Here is a 16,670-nt window from a genome sequence, read left to right as displayed (position 1 = left end):
GGAACAGAATTTAAAAACCTGAATCTTTTCCTTCTTTATATTTATTATTATTATTTTAATTCACATATGCTGTATGTAACTTCCTTCTATATAGCACCAACATTTATTTTTAGACGTCAGTATGTGCCTGTAACTGCACTGTGCACAAGTCAAGAGCATCAAACTTGGACAGCATCAAACTTTTAACCCCATACGGCCTGACCACTTGGTGGGAAGGGGTCAGTTATGCAGGACCATTCCAAAACATTACATCACTTTACAGTAATAAAGAGCATTACAGCTACAGGCCTGGAGGCAACCCTGCTGTCTACAAATGAAGCAGCCACCAGTCTGCAGTTCTACTCCAAATACTTTGATTGCATAACAATCCCACAGGAGGGGCACAAGGGCCTGAGCAGTCTTTTTCTGGGAACCGGGCTAAAGGGTGCATCAGGAAAAACAATAAAGCACACTGTACAAGACTGAAACCACACCAGTGTGAAAGTGTGTTAAAAATACAGGAGTGAAAATATAGGGTTGGCCTTGGTCAAGTTCTGATTTTTGTGACACAGCTGTTAACCCTTTTCAAAGTTGTGTGTAGCATATCAATAAAGTTGATATGTTTCATAAGGATGATTCTCATCTTCACGGTGGAAATGCACACTCACACACTGACACACAACTCCTATACACAATGTGCATGAGTCAGCCCCTAGGCAAATGAATGTAATAAAAGTAGTCTTTTTATTTTGATGAAAAGCATTTTGTGGTTAAGCGTCATGCCTGTACTTAATTCCACTTTTTAACACAACACGCAAGCAACCACACTTTTAAAATAAATTCATAATATACTAAAATAATGTTTACAGTTCTGACCCGGACTGGACTTGAAGAAAGTCAGGGAGGAAATTATAAAATAATCATAATATTTGTACTAGGGCTGCAACAACTAATCGATTGTTAAAATAGTTAGCAACTAATTTAATAATCGATTAGTTGGGTCTAAGTTATTATACACATAGGTACAGTTGCTACACGTGACGAAATCTGGAAGAAGGGTTTGAAAAATGGCGGAGGCGGTCACAGCAGAGGATAACGTTAGCGCAAGCAGAGAGAAAAACGTACGACCCAAGTCATCAAAAGTATGGGAACACTTTACATTAACGCCTTCAAGGAACAGCGTTAGGTGCAAAATGTGCACAGCTGATCTCGCATGGCACAGCAGCACAACATCACTGCATGAGGCACCTTAAAAGGAAGCCTGTTGGAGCTGTGTGTGAAAGAGATTAAGTATAGTAAGTTAATTCTACTTTTTCTCTCACTCAATGTTACTAGAGCCTGCTAGAGTAGTTAAACAACATTGCTTACTTAGTACATTGATATTACACTCGCGTTTAGCGAACAAGCCTTAGCATGCCCCCGAGTTTTCTCTTCCACCTTAAATGTGTCAGCTCGACCAGCAGTTCCAAAACAAGCAGTAGTTTTAGTCGAGCTAACGTTAGCGACGTTAGTTTTTCTCTCACTCAATATCACTAGAGCCTGCTAGAGCAGTTAAACAAGATGTCTCATCTTGTCATGTCATGTGGCATATGTCATGTGGCGGCAGTTACATTCAGAGTTAAAAAAAAAAATCCAAATATTTATTAAATAATATATTTAAAGCCTTTTCAATGTCTTTTCTGACTGGTATTGCGTGTTAGTGTGAGTATCACAGCCAAGTGTATATTACATTACATACAGTGTGTTAAATATTGATAAATATAAAGTTGTAAACGCTCATTTTTAATAATGGTAGGTTGTGGGTGCCTTATATAATTACAACATTAGTTCTCTAAAATTTTAAATATCTTAACGATATCTGATCATATGTGTTAGATGAATTTCCCTTTTATTCTCAGCACATTGCAGCATCACCCAATATCCATTTATGTAATTTCAATTTGTCTGCATTTTAGATCAGTTGTTATTAACTTAAAAAAGGTGTATGTTCATATCTACACTTTCTCTCACCTCAGATAAAAACAGCCCAGCATTGCTGACTATGTTATGAAGAAGATCTAGACACCACAGCAAGCAGCTGTTCTCACTGGTGGTGTCCTGAATATGCTAGTAACAGACAGGAAACCAAATTTGACTTGTCTTCCTTTTTAGCAGATTAATAATCGATTAATCGAAAAAATAATTGACAGATTAATCAATTATCAAAATAATCATTAATTGCAGCCCTAATTTGTACGCAGTCACACAGAGAATGGATCCCTCTGACAACAGCTGTTTTTGGCTGGATCATTAAACCATAGATGTAGCCAAAAATAAAAGTTCCTTGAGTCCATGCAAGCTCTCCAAACGAGTTTAAAACACCCTGATTATTTCCTCCATTTGTATTTCCAGAATTTCTTTATTTGCTTTATTAATAAAGTGAGTTTAAAAATGACAGAGGAAGTTGTAAGGACTTTTGTTCTCAGTTGCAGTCCAGTTTTTGGAATGTGGCAAGCACTTTCTGAGCAAGCGTGGCCCGCTCTTTCAGCACAGTAAGCTTAGCGTGTTCTATGGTGGCAGAAAACTGGGGCTGTTCTGGGAGGGCTGTCAGTGCACGTCCAGCAGATCGTGCCCGGGCTTCCGCTAGGGCTGAAATACGGTCTAGCTCTGTCGAACATGCAGGTAAGCTTGTCACTGTGGAGAGGGCACACAGGTGTGTGTGTAATAGCCTTGCCCACTGAAGAGGCTCCACCCACAGGTTCAGGTCTCCCTTCTCAAAGAGGAACTCTTTATCCTGCACAAGGTGAAGAGGAACAGAGTTAAAGCTAGTTCGGGCAAACACAACGTCCCTATCATCTCCATTGCAGTTAATAATCCTATAAATCTAACTGAAATGACTTTGGTCTGGTGCCAGCGTGTTAGCATAACAGCAAACAATTAGCTCAACTTATAGATCCATTTGAAAGATAATAACATGTAGAAGCACAGCATCCTTACCAAGTCAGGTGTCTCTTCACTGCCCAGCTCTACCTGGTCATCTCCTAGCAGCCACTCAGTCAATGTTACTATGCCAACAGCCACCTGGCCCCACACCTGTAACAACTGGCACAAAAGCCCCACACCCATCTCCAGAGCAACAGAGGGAGAGACAGGTCCTGCCAAAACATTAAGCATCAAACATGATCAAGACATATTTTTCCAATTTAATGTTGATTCTTAATGCATACATTAACAACTTTAATAAATTAAAATTATTTAAATATAATAGTAAACACATCAAGTAATAAGGGAAATTTCAGGATCCACAACCTAACAGGGAATAAGCAGTTTACAATTTTGCTGAATGGAACCATGAAAATAAATGTCTCAGCAAACATTGTTATCTGTAACTCCAATGCATCCATTAAAGAACCACCCAAACCATTTTTTAAAATGAGTTTCTGAAAGTCTATGCACACGTCAGAGACGATGTGCTGCTTAAATTAATATTGTATATTAGTGTATATTAGCAGTCCTACCATGTAAGCTGCTATAAATGTCTGATCTGCCAAAACAGAAGATGGAAAGAAGAGGTTGGAGGCAGATGCCTGTTTTATTCTCCACGCACAGTGTGTGTTCTTGTCTTTGCCTATGGAGGTCATTCACAGAATAAAAGTCATAACCACACATGCATCAGAAAGCATAGAGCAATGTGAACAGGGCCACTAATCGGGCGTGTATGGTTAACAGTTCCAGAATACAGTACTGGGGAAAGTACTTAAGGAAGAAAAATAAGTGAGAGAAGAATCAAAATCCATGTCTGTGTATGATCTGTGTAGATTGGTCATAAGAACACTGATCTACAGCAGTGGTCAAACTTCTGCGAAGCCTTTACTTTAACAACCCCAGTTGTTCATGCTTCAAAGACTTCTCTGTGGCAATGTGAGTGTGAGTCACCACATGTTTGTTTTGCTTTCTGGCTTCCCTTCACCATCTTCAGACGCCCATAGCCAGCAGTCACCAGGACCTGCCAGTCAAAAAAACGCTGGAGGAGGGCAAAGTGACACCCCTTAACGGCCATGATACCCTCCCCCAACGAAGCACGCTGGGAAAGTACTGCGATGAGGATCGTTTTTCCTTTTACTACCTGAGTGGAGGGGGAAGTTCGAGTAGACTTCGAGGGAATGCAGAAAGCTGTTGATTGTACATTATAAGTGCTGATTCAAGGAAGCTGATCAGGACTGACATGGGCTTTTCTGTGGGTAATGTGCTGGTACGGCCCATCTCTCGCCTGGCTGAGGCTCTGATGTCAGAGCCGCTATTCATCCCTTGGGGGAGCATGGGCCTGGAGGGCTGGAAACAGTCCAGGACTGAGCACACCAGCACTCAGACATTAAAAGGCATAATAGGAAACTCAAGCTGCTTTCCATTTCTGCCCTTTTCTGTGGTTTCACACTTCACTAACGCGATTTCCCAACCTCTCCTCGGCTTACACAACGCCCCCGCTTCACATGGCTCGGCCTCTCTGTTTTTATCTGTGTGGTGGTGTTTATATGCATGTGTGTCTGTCTGCTTGTGCACATATATGTTTATGTGTCCTTGTTCTTAGCGAGGAATGCTTAAGATGTCGCATGTGCTTATGCGTAAGAAGCATGCGTGCGACTGTTTCACCATTTCAGACATGAGATGACACAACTTGACACAACGTTGAACTTAGAAGCAGAAGAGGCAGACATGACAAAACTGAAAGAAAGTGGATCATAAACACAGCTTTCTTAAATATGCCTTTTGTTCTGTCTGTTCCTTCCAATCTAATGAACTATGAAAAACAGTAAATAATACATAACATGGCTCTAAAATACATTTTTGTTTAAACAGTACCAGTTCTGCAACACATTACATCTGTGCAATTCTAAGCTTGATAGACAGGGCACACTTTATTATTAAACAGAGAAAAGAGCTGACAGAATTCAAGCTTCTATTTTCAGCTATATTAAATATATTAGTTTTAAGAGTTAAGCAAATCCTACATGTCTATCACCATTTTGGCTTGTGTTGTTTACCTAGAATGCAGCATTTAGCATAAAACTACTCTTAAATACATGGTTCACATCAAAGGACATAAAAATGTAAATAAGAAAACAGGTGAAACAGCTTTAAACTTGTGATGTTTGAGGCAATTGGAACATAATTCAAAGCTTGGCCAATTTGAATTGGTTTCTCCCTAGTTTTGTCTAAATCAGACTTGTAGCTCCAGTACCAAACTAAACAATTACATCACACATGCTTAAAGAAATCGAGAGTATTGACTAATAAGTCATTTTATATTTTTAAAGGAAACATTCTGATTGTGTAATGTTTACTTTTATGATGAGGCTGAGTGAAGCCTGGTTAATGCTTCCATGTTTTTCAGCAAGGACTGTGCTGTGGGAAACTAGCTGGGGTGAGACATCTTCCAAATGCTTGGCACTGATCTTGCCCTGGAGTCCTTGAAAAGTGTTGTTTTGGGGCGCTTCGCCCAGGCTACTTAGACACGCAGTCGGGCTAAGATTCCAGAAGGCAGAAAGCTATATTCCCGTAATCGATCTATGGGAGTCATGGGGCTGGAACTAATTAAAAAACCCTTTTTTTGAGTAACGAGCAAGAGGGGCTTTGGTGTGCAGCGAATCTGAGACTTGAGTCACTGCAGCTGGCTGAGTGTCGGGTGTCTCTGTGTGCACGTGCATGTGTGTATGTATGTGGGAGCAAAGAGTGGTTAGGGAACGAGGGGTTTGTGACACAAAAATCAGACATTCGTGACCTAGAATATGTCAGTGTGTTTTATGTTGGTGTAAGTGACAGTAGGACCACCTTGTGAGCACAAGTCCACCAGCACCAGCCCATTCCACTGCTCAGTGAAACACTGAATGCTTGTTTCACTTCTAATATTTTGCCCAATTGTTCCAATGAAATTCCACAGAAAGCAGATGCTGTTTCTAGAACATTACACTAAGACACAAGCTAATACAGATGTACTGATGACATTCTGTTCAGTGCTTACCCAACAAGCATTAAACAGCTGATGTAAATATTTTTCATCTTATTTTCTGTTCTCTTAGGCAAGAATAATGGAATCTGTGACGTGGAGCATGTTTTTGCGGGTGAACTTGCAGATGCATTTAACCGCTTCCAGTTTGGAAACGGAGGTGTGCAAGGCTGTGGGAAAGAAGTGTTGGTGTGAAAGAGAGTGGTATTAAGGTGAGAAAACAACACATCACTTTATAGCTCTAACTTCCTCCCAAGATCTACGGGAACTAGAGACGGCAGTAGGTGCATGCAAACAAACACACACAAAAAACACTGCTGCTTTTACTTCATGTTAGCCAATAAATTGCTGCTTGCTGTTGGCAATAACTTAATTCTATGATACGACTGAGAACATGTCCTTATCAAAGTCAGTTAATATCTATTTTCTGACAGCTCATATTCTCTTTGTGTGTGTGCTACAATTACATTATAATTATAATTCTTTCTTTTGCATAAATAAACAAATTTAAAAAATGTGGCCCAAGAAAGATCTCTAAAGTGATTATTCCATTCTGATATTAAATAACATCAGTCTGTAAACTCTGCAGTCACAGTACATCTTAAAATAAATGATCAGCAAGAACCTGAATGGATAAAGATCTGTTAGTGAATTCAAACTTCAAAGACTATGAATAGGACCTAATTTCAAAAAGATACAGAAGAGAGACGACCATCGTCTGACACATCATTGCAAACTTAACATCACCTTTAGACCCTTTACAGCTTCACATGTCAAGAGAGAGAATTATTGTATCACCCATGTGTCCAAAAGTTACAAAGGTGTAGGGCTTGGACAGAAATACTCAAATTGCAGTGGAAACTCACTCTTTAAAGACAAATGGAACTGAAAGGCAAAAAAAAAACAAGATCCCAGTTTTTTTTTTGGTTTATTGTGAACACCAAGAGAAAAATCAATAAGGGCTTGTCAAAGAGGACCATTTCTCCTTTTCTGATGAATGAATAATTGAATGAATGAATGAATGAATGAATATCCATTTGCAATACAAGGAGAGTCTTATTGCAGAAGATGGATAATCCACTGATCAGATTCTTTCTTAGTAATTTATTACAGAAAACCCAGACTGCAGTAGCTGCAGAAATGACAAAGACAGCCTTACTGTTAAGACGCTTGCTGCCTCTGTTGTTTGATAGTGCATTTAACCTTAAAAATGTTTCCCATATTCCAGCAAGTTAGCCAACAGCAACAAAGGCTGGAGTAATTCTCTCAACAAATGTTGGCTCTTTTGAAAATCCATTTTCGAAATACTCCACTCGAAGGATGAACTTGGACAAATTGATGGGGATAACACTGAAGTAATATCTTTGCATTCGGACTGCTGATTTAACCATTATTCAGGCTCACAACTCAGAATAGCTAATGCAGTTCTAGGGGGAAGGTTCTCCATATCAGCACCCGAGGTTCATAAGTTCAAGCGAGCAATCTGTTCATCTCCCAAACTCATCGCTGATGCATGCTGTACCCACAATAGCTATTAATTACTGAGGCAATAATCATTACAATATGTACAGTACGCTCATACCTTAAAATGGTAGCTGGCTGTTTGGAAATGTAGAGAGGACAGTTAAATATATTCTGATGTCTGGGCTGTATTATGTGAAACTAGTAGAAGGGCACAGTGGACACAGAAAATGCCAAGAAAAAACACAAAGGAATAGTCCAGCTCAATTCTTAATCATGTTCTAAAATGTTTTAACACTCCCTAATCCCAACCCAAAAATTAAATCCTCCTCCCTTGTAATAATGTTCTTACATGTGCCCATCTCCAGATTAAAAGCCTTCTCAGTTATGATGGTGGGGCAGTTCAGATTTCTAATCCAATTTGTATTGGGATACTGTACTGAAGGAACATGTTTAATTTGATTTTGCTCTTCCTGTGGAAGACAGGGGGTCACATTATGGCAGGGAGAGAAAGGCCTGAATTCAGATTTTAACCGTCTGGGTTACTGAAACACTCACAGCAAAAGGGTTTCTCTCACTCAAATATGAAAAAAAATAATAATAACCTGAGTAAATCTGCATATTTACTGACTTCTTTCAGTTGCTATAGTGACTTTAAATTTGAGGTGGCAAATACAGCATAATGAAACACAAAAGCGATATCAGGAATTCTGAGTTGTCAGTGTTGGTTGTATGTGCACATTTGAACTAATCCTGCTTGTTTAAGCAGTATTTACAGAACAATACATTGTTGTATCTGAAATCATTTTAGAGCACAACTCTCTTTGGCCTTTGCTCTCTTTTTTGGCTAGCACTCCCACCCCGGGTGTGAAACTGCTTATCAGGCCATAGACAGTCTTCCTAGCGGTGACATGTTTTTGATGTGACTAATTTAGGAGACAGACTTGTTCCTGCTCTCTGCATCACTGAGTCTCACACATCCATTTCAAAGGCTAAGGGCTGCTAGTCCTCCTTTCTTCCACACCTCAGTTCTTTTGCTCTGCCAGAAAAGGTCATAAACAGAAACTCACTGCCCAGCCCCCGCCTCTGTAGCCCTGGATGGAGTTAATACTGTATCAGCCAAATCTGAGACAAATACTGTAGATTATCCTAAACCGAGCACATTTCTCCCATTTGCTTTAAAATACATCCTCGAAATGCGAGGATACAATTTCAGTATCACTGCCTGCATGTGATTTCAGCTGGTGGTCAAGTGTTCAGAAGGTGTCTTGGGTATAGTTGACTGAAGCTAAAAACTGAGGTCATGTGTGGATTTTGAGCGTTTGTTTGTTTGTGTGTTTATACCTGTATGGAGAAGGTGTTTTGGCACATAACAAATGAAGTCAGCAGCTTTATCTCGCACATCCTGGTCCTCATCCTGAAGTAAAATGAAGAGACTCTGCCACAGCACCAGTGTATTTTTGATACCTTAACACACACACACACACACACTTTACAGCTCTTATTTTGTTACAGATTTTGACAGATGGATATAGATTTATTCCACTTCCACACAATCATATATATAGCACGCATTCAACTCTTACCCAAAGGCAGAGTTGAAGCAGTCAGCAGAGTGGGTGTGGCTCTGACCAGCACCTCGGCAGCGGTCAGTTTGACCTCTGTTGGCCTCTCCTCACAACAACATTGTGCCACCATAGCCTCCCAGAGGGCCACATGCGCCACAGCAGCCTCACCTTCTTCCTCCTGCATGCAAACACACACTCCAACGTTTTCCGAACTGAGAAGTCTCCGACAAATTCACCCAAAGAAATGTCTTCTGTGCATTTAAAATGCATTGTATTTTGATTCACAGTGGCATTCAAATGAGAGAGAAGTAAATGAATGTTTATTCACAGCTACACTCCCCACCCAACCTAACACCTAGCAGCTAATTGTCTAATGGCCCTTCACAAACATCTGAATGACCTACAACCAATGCAAGCAGCTGTTAATAAAACACTCATAGGAAAGTGAGCCAGAAAGATTAGGAAAGACAGAGAGAAAGAGATCAAATATAAATGTTTATATTGTGTCCTGCTAAAGTAAGTACACAATCTATTATAGAAGATTCAACTTAAGGTTTATGTGTTCCAGAGTTACGCCTTTTTCATACAATGCTATGCCATTTTTTATCACACCCCCATATTCGTTCTTACCTGCTGCTTCTTTTCTACCAGGTGGATCATTAGTCTAGAGGCCAAAGAGAGGGACGCACAGTGCAGCTCCAAGCTGAAACACACACATGGGACAACTTATCAAGCCGGTTTCTCTAATCAGCAGTGAGTGTCGACTGATATTCAGACTTAATTATTTTCATGTGGAAAAAGGCCAATCCACATTATTTAAGTGAAGCACGTGTAGGTGTAGGTCACGCTCTGAGTATTTCAGCCAACCTTGCTCATCCAAGTATGACACTATGTGGGGTCCCCACCATATCTGGTCTCCAGACCAAGCAGCTAAATTTGAGTTGGGAATGAGAATGTGTTGCCTTTTTCGTTTCATTCATTTGCTTTTACTGGACGAAGTCGGTGTGGACTGATATTTGGTTTTATTTTAATGTGGGAAGAGGCTATCTCACATTATTTAAATGAGGTGAGATCTATCAAAGTGCATGGTGCAATAGACTGGTCGATCATCATCGATGCCTTGGGCACCCCTGCTGTAAAATATGTTTTTAAATTACTTTCACTAAGAAATTGACAGCTAAGGCAATTGCAATATTTGAACAACAAAGTTCTATTCTAAATCCTAACCCTAGCACTAACCTCAATTACAGTAACCACGTTTTGTTTCCCTTCTGAAGGATCTAAATAAAGAAAAATGCAATCAGATCCAGAGCTAGGAGCATTTTGGTCCCAATAAAATAGGCTTGTTTTTCTCTGTTTGTCCTTTCAAGTCCTAAAAGGATATAATTGTCTTTAAAATGAAACATGTATAAAAACAAACATGCAAACACACACACCCTCTCTCTTTCCCTCACACACACACACACACACACACACACACACACACACACACACACACACACACACACACACACACACAGACCCCTCAAAAACTGAATCTGGTAAAGCATGTTCTATGTGACTACATGCAATGCAATGCTCCTTAGGTTACAGTAAGCATTCAAACACATCAAAGCTCACAGTGGTGCACACATTCAGTTGTGTATGGAAAGCAGAAGCCTCTTTCAGTGCAGTCACAAATGTGTCCTTTGTGCTGCCACCATGTTTTGCTCCAACCCCATCACAAAACAGGTGGGCTGCCCATGTGTTGTACTATAGAGAACTGGAACCGAAATACACCCAGCAAATGTGCAATTACACAGTGCCTCTAACAAATGAAAATGGAGTCAAAGGACACACACACACACACAGAGTATTAAGGCATTGCTTAATCACAGTGCAACGGCTGCACTCCAAAACTGCTTGCATCGTGTCGCTGAGAACAACAACAATACATCACAAACGATTTCTAAATGCTGATGTAGGCTCATTGGCCCCTGGCCCGCAGAAGGGACGATCTGGTTTTAGATTGAAGGCCTTTGTAATTCTATACTACAGGGCATGCATTTATATGGGTCTGAAATGGGAAGCTGTGTGCAATTCAGACTGGAGGTCCCTTCGGCCATGCACTGCAAAAGACACACACACACACACACACACCTGTCGCCAGGTGCGTGACCCTGAGACAGAGAGGCACACACACACACACACACACACACACACACAGAGACTACTTATGCATAGGCAACTGCCTGTACCCACATATGTAAGAAAGGACATGAGTATGTAGATTCACCTTCCATAACCTCCACGAATTCAACAAAATCTCTGCCAGTGTAGTTAGATAACCAAATACACATATATGCATGATTCACAGGACCATAACCAGCCCCAAGCCCTAACAGGTGAAAATCAATATCCTTCATGCTCTATCTCAGCCGTGAATGGATGATTGGCATGTACAGGGATGCTGCTTACCACAGGTATGTGTGGTCCCTTTCATGGTCAGAGCCCACATCTGAAACCATTCGGCTGTGGAGCGAAATAGCCCTCCCTCCCTGCACACTGTCAGCGACCTTCTGCCACCACTGTGGTCATACCCATGGCCATAACCGCTGCTATGCATCAGGATAGGGTTTTCTTAAAGACAAACAGGGTTGGTGGAAATCTTTTCACATCTTTTCTGGGTGTGGTAGCTGTTAAACGGGACACCTTATCTGAAATATGCAAACCTTGCTTATTGTAAATGAAAAGCAGCTGCCAAATGTTGAAATCATCATGGAAAGGTGCTAGGCTGTCGCTGCTAGTTCTGACAGATGGTGATATTTGCAATATTTGGCATTAGCAAAATAGAACACATCACCAGTCACAAAGAACTATGGTGATGGACGTACAGTATGGGGCAAATCTTCTCTTTAGTCATTGGTGGAATAGGACTAGTAACTGTATAGAACTACCTCTGCACAACCCAAGTTATGCTCTCAAACACATTAAGGTGGCGAGTTGTTCTACAGATTAATTCTTGGGGAGGCCACAACTCTTCACTGAAAACCATTCCAGGTGACAACCTCATGAAGCTGAATGAGAGAACGGAGAAAGTGTGCAAAGCTGTCATCAAAGGAAAAGGTGGCCAGCTTGAAGAATCTAAGGTATAAAACCTGTTCTGGTTTATTTAACACTTTTTTGTTTACTACATGATGATAACAAAGAAATAAAAACCATTAAATGAGAAGATATCCAAACTTTTGACTGGTACTGTACATTCACAATATGTGGAAAATGGCCCAAAACAAAGGGAACACTCCTTGAGTGGGTGTGTCCAATATTTGACTGGTACTATATATGGAAAAACATACATGGAATAGTCGCTGTCTGAGAAAACATTTTATTTATATTTTTGTCAATTTTTAGTTTATGGTTTCATTTGAACACAGCAGCTGTTCTTCACATTGTGTGAAATTTTCATGATGAACGGACCAATAGAAATGCTACATAATTACTTGGATCTGTTTACATCGACTTCCGTTGGTTAAGAAGGTTTATTCCTTTCTCTTGTGAAGTTCCTAATTTGGAGAAATTACTAAGTCACTAGAACTAATCAGTAAAAAGAATTCAGCAGGAGTATTATGTACATGTTTAAAATGCATGTAACTTGTGGGCGAAAAAGAGTGTGAAGGGCCATAGTGGTGACACAGAAGTAGTTTCTAAAAGATAGAGGTATGCTGCAGAAAATAAAAGTGATTACTGCCTCTGATTCTAAATGTGAGGCCTACTCTTTCTTCTACAACTCACCTGTGAAAAGATTTCTCAGCCACAGACAGAAGATGTTCCAGAGCTTCTTCATCACTTAGACAGATGCTCCCATCCTTCCACGGCAAGAGAGACGACAGAGGGACAATAGAGAGAACTTGCAGAACCTGAAAAACAAAAGATAAGAGAGAGAGAGAGAGATGGAGAGTGTCAGCAGTAGTGTAATCTCTCTTTGACTGCAAGCCTTGTGTTTCTAGGTGTTCTCTCTGAGACCCATCAATCTGCATATTTCTATCACAAGTCTGGCACTGGCTTTTCTCCTTTCTTTCACCCCTCCGTCCCTCCACAAGTGAAACACATCTGGTTCTGGTTTGCATGTGCTGTTTTCTACCCGATGTTGAAAGGCATCTCAGAGGAACAAGGGAGCTTGAGGAATAAGAGCTATTTTTCTTTTTCCTCTTTCCGTGACGGGTCAGGTAGTGCACAGGGCCTTGCTGATGTTCTTCCGTCATATTTGGCTCAAGATTACTTTGGAGAAAGTGTGAGGTTGTTATAAGTACCTTAAATAACAGTGTTTTACAGCCAAATGGAGCAGGCTGGGGATTTTTTAATAGCTTTCTGTTCCTGATTATATTTCAAACAGATATTACTGCACTGTCCAACAGCTGCTGCTCACTCACACGCGTATGTTTGATTTTAAACATGGTCAGGCTATGTGGACATACATATGTATACATAGTAAGTTGTTTTTGCCAGTAAAAACACAATATAACGAGAAGAAATGCAGTTAAAAGAATTAAGGATTGGTTTCTGACTTCTCACTGCACTCTAGCCAATACATGGAACTGCTATTTTTATTTATCTATTTATTTATATTTTATCAGCAGCATACCTAAGTTAATGAAACACTGATTGAGAGAGAGGGGTACTTTACTGGGTAATACTTTACTTATTACTGGGTAATAACTGTAAATACTGATACTCCACAAAAGTGATTTGTTGACTTTTTTAAGCTTATACACACACTGAGATCAAACATAAAATGTTATGTATTTAATTATTAAGTTTCCTTTTTTGTTTGTTTTCTAATTTGATATTCAAATTTAATATATTTATTCACTTTAAAACTTAGAGAATGGATAAATGCTTATTGCATCCAATTTATTTTCAACTCAGTTACTGAAGACTTTGTACAATATATAATATTGTTTGATATTGATAATGGTATGTCTGTATTAAAGATGAAAAACTTAGTCATTCATAGCTTTAATTAGGGGGCAATGTCAATGTGGCATTTATCTATAAAAAATAAATAAATAAAAATAAAAAAATACTTTAGGGCTCCAGAATGGAGCAGCGCTCTAGGAACTGTTTCTATCATCAGGAAGTCATGAGTTTGAGTTCCTGTGGCTGCAAGGCCTAGAGAGCACAATTGGCCTTAGACTCTAGGCAGGTAGGATGGCTCCTTCCTTTTCCCATATCCAGCAGCTCAGAGTTGGCTAGTGGGGGCTTCTGTCAGTCAACGCAGCAGATCAAAGTAGTCTGCAGTCTCCTCCAGCATGTTAAGCTATTCAGTGTCATTCTATTAGCGCAGTAGAAAAGAAAATCTGATTTGGCCTCACGAGTCTCAGAGGGAAAGAAATGACTGAATTAATGAAAAATTATTTTAAAGGCTCACACTGCTTATCAATTAGTTCTGTCAGCACACACAAAAACTTATGGCGGTTTTGCTTCATATACTTCTCTGTTTTGGTTTTAGAGTTCTATATTTTGGTTCTCTCCAAAGGCAAAGTGAAAACAGAGTAAAAGAAGAACCTTAGATACACTTTGCCCACAGGAATTGTTAGGAGACTCTCACAGACATGTCTTCTCTCTTACATTCTCCAAACATGAAATCTTCATTTGACATATATAACATGGTGTTTTTCTTGAAAATGTACAAAAATAAACAAAAAACAGCCAAATACACCCCATTAATGGTGCTCATACATGTGGCACAGACACAGTGTGAACCCAGTCTAGGACATCAATGACTCATGAGTATTTCCTGGAGAAAGGTGAAAGCATTAGGCTCTACACTGCTACAGCAGAGGTTCCTAACTGTTAAATCTGATGTATAAGTGTGTATGCAAAAGCGGTGGACTGGGCCTGCCAAGGATCACAAATTTTCCCTCCTCAGTTTTCTTCCCAGAATGCTTTAGTGGAGCACAGGGCTCACTGTGGAGAGCCAGTGAGAAGACCATGGAGTAGGCCAGCAGGCACAGCTTCACAGCAGTTATTTAAACATTAACGGCTGGCTAATAACACACACATGCACACTAAATAACCCCTCACTCTCACACACACACACCATGTATTTGATGCAAAGTTTAGATAGTCCTGCTCAAATTACTTGTTCGGTGAAAAAAAAGTTTTAATAAATAAATAAAAGCTCTATAGAACAAACTTACAGCATTATTTTGCAAAATTTGGGGCACCATTTAGATTTTTTTTTTAACATACTGGCCAGAACAACATAAAATATAAAATGCACAAAGTCTTTTACACAAACCAGGAAAACAATAATGATAATTTCCTCCCCTGTATTAAATCTGGTGTAAAATGTTGTATGTCCGGGTTGTCCAAAAGTTTGTCTGTGCCTGTATGTATTAAAGCCCAAACACACACATGCATGCACACAGCTGATGAGTCTGAATTGCGTTTAATGCTAGGAATGGCAGAACAGGACTGTAATTGATGGTTGGCTGAGTACTTACAAGAGATTGAAACTTGATTCTTTTCTGCTAAACAATCTGCCTTTACCCTTACTCCAGCATGTGTGTGTGTGTGCGTGTGCACGCATGTTGCTTGCATGTGTATATGCATTTGTAATTCATGAGTGGAAATTAAATCAAACATCTGGAGGTCTCCCCACTGAGATTTAACTGTGAGCAACTCCTGTGCTGAAGTTTGTTATTGCAGAGACACTGTTTATCCAGCTAATCAGAAGGAAGCCCCTATTGCAGGGCAGGTATCATTTAGACAGCTGGATTCCGTGAGCACACAGTTGACAAAACACTTTGATCAGAGCCTCGCCAGTTTACGCCCCCTGCAGCACATGAGAGGCCGGCCCACTAACCTACATGAATTTAGTCCAGGGCTTTAGTAAATGAGCTATAAACACTTACAGTGTAGATGAATGAGAGATGAGCAGCATGGTGGGCTATTATTTATGTACTCACAGTTCTATTATAATTTTGTCTGTGGGTAAGAGAGAGAGATCTGACTTAAAGAAGACAATAACCGTGATCTCTTACCTTGGCCAGGCACATGGGATGAGTCTCATTCAGAACCAGACGAGTCAAAGTGGTCACACTGAGGTCAAACGGTAGAACATGAGGATCAGTGCACTGCTTTTTCTCTTGATCTATCTCAAGTCTCTCCAGCAACCTCTCCAGGGCCAGCTGCTGCACCTCATAATGTTGGGACTGTAGCAGGCACCTCAGGAGGTCTCTCTGCATGCCGTCTGGACCCTGGGTCGCCCACAGAGTGGGTGACACTATACAAACATCAGTTGCTAAGTGAGTCATGCTCTGTAGATATTTTGTTGCTCCAGGCCCTGAGAGCTGCACCTCCTGAGGGCCACGAGGAGCCACAAGCTCAGATTCCAGAAGAATGGCCAGAGTATCTTCTCGTAGTTTCATCATTTGAGAATCTGAAGGGTAATAAATAAGAGGGACAGGCAGTTGAACCACATTTGCTGTTCAACTATCCATATATTTATTAAACAGAAATCAGTGCTATTATTATGTTAAATGTAATTATAGTACTAATAATGAATATTAAAAAGGTTCCATCTTTCCCCATTTAGTTCAGAGAAGGTTTGGCATAGTGTAGCTGGTAATCACTTACTGTCACACAGGAAACTGGGGCTCAATTTCCAGTTTGAGCAGGAACACCATGCTATACCA

General features: G+C 40.2%; 1 protein-coding gene across 3 annotated transcripts in view; it reads right to left on the bottom strand.

Annotated features, from left to right (window-relative positions):
• Positions 1–198: 198 nt before the first annotated feature.
• The window catches only part of thada (THADA armadillo repeat containing), a 79,744-nt gene continuing 63,272 nt past the window's right edge, over positions 199–16,670 (bottom strand). For 2 of the 3 annotated variants that reach the window (XM_066678684.1, XM_066678685.1), the window contains 7 exons: positions 16,017–16,414; positions 12,763–12,887; positions 9,622–9,694; positions 9,010–9,169; positions 8,768–8,890; positions 2,956–3,113; positions 199–2,752 (listed from right to left, as the gene is read on the bottom strand). In XM_066678684.1, coding sequence (XP_066534781.1) covers positions 2,441–2,752; positions 2,956–3,113; positions 8,768–8,890; positions 9,010–9,169; positions 9,622–9,694; positions 12,763–12,887; positions 16,017–16,414 — 1,349 coding nt within the window. In that variant the 3' untranslated portion in view covers positions 199–2,440. Of the gene's footprint in view, positions 2,753–2,955; positions 3,114–3,476; positions 3,587–8,767; positions 8,891–9,009; positions 9,170–9,621; positions 9,695–12,762; positions 12,888–16,016; positions 16,415–16,670 lie in introns of all 3 variants that reach the window. The other variant, XR_010804044.1, reaches the window with a different exon arrangement.

Source organism: Hoplias malabaricus, chromosome 8, assembly GCF_029633855.1.
Source record: "Hoplias malabaricus isolate fHopMal1 chromosome 8, fHopMal1.hap1, whole genome shotgun sequence".
Classification (NCBI taxonomy): domain Eukaryota; kingdom Metazoa; phylum Chordata; class Actinopteri; order Characiformes; family Erythrinidae; genus Hoplias; species Hoplias malabaricus.
The sequence above is the reverse complement of the archived record's forward strand: the minus strand, read 5'-3'. Positions and strand labels throughout refer to the sequence as shown.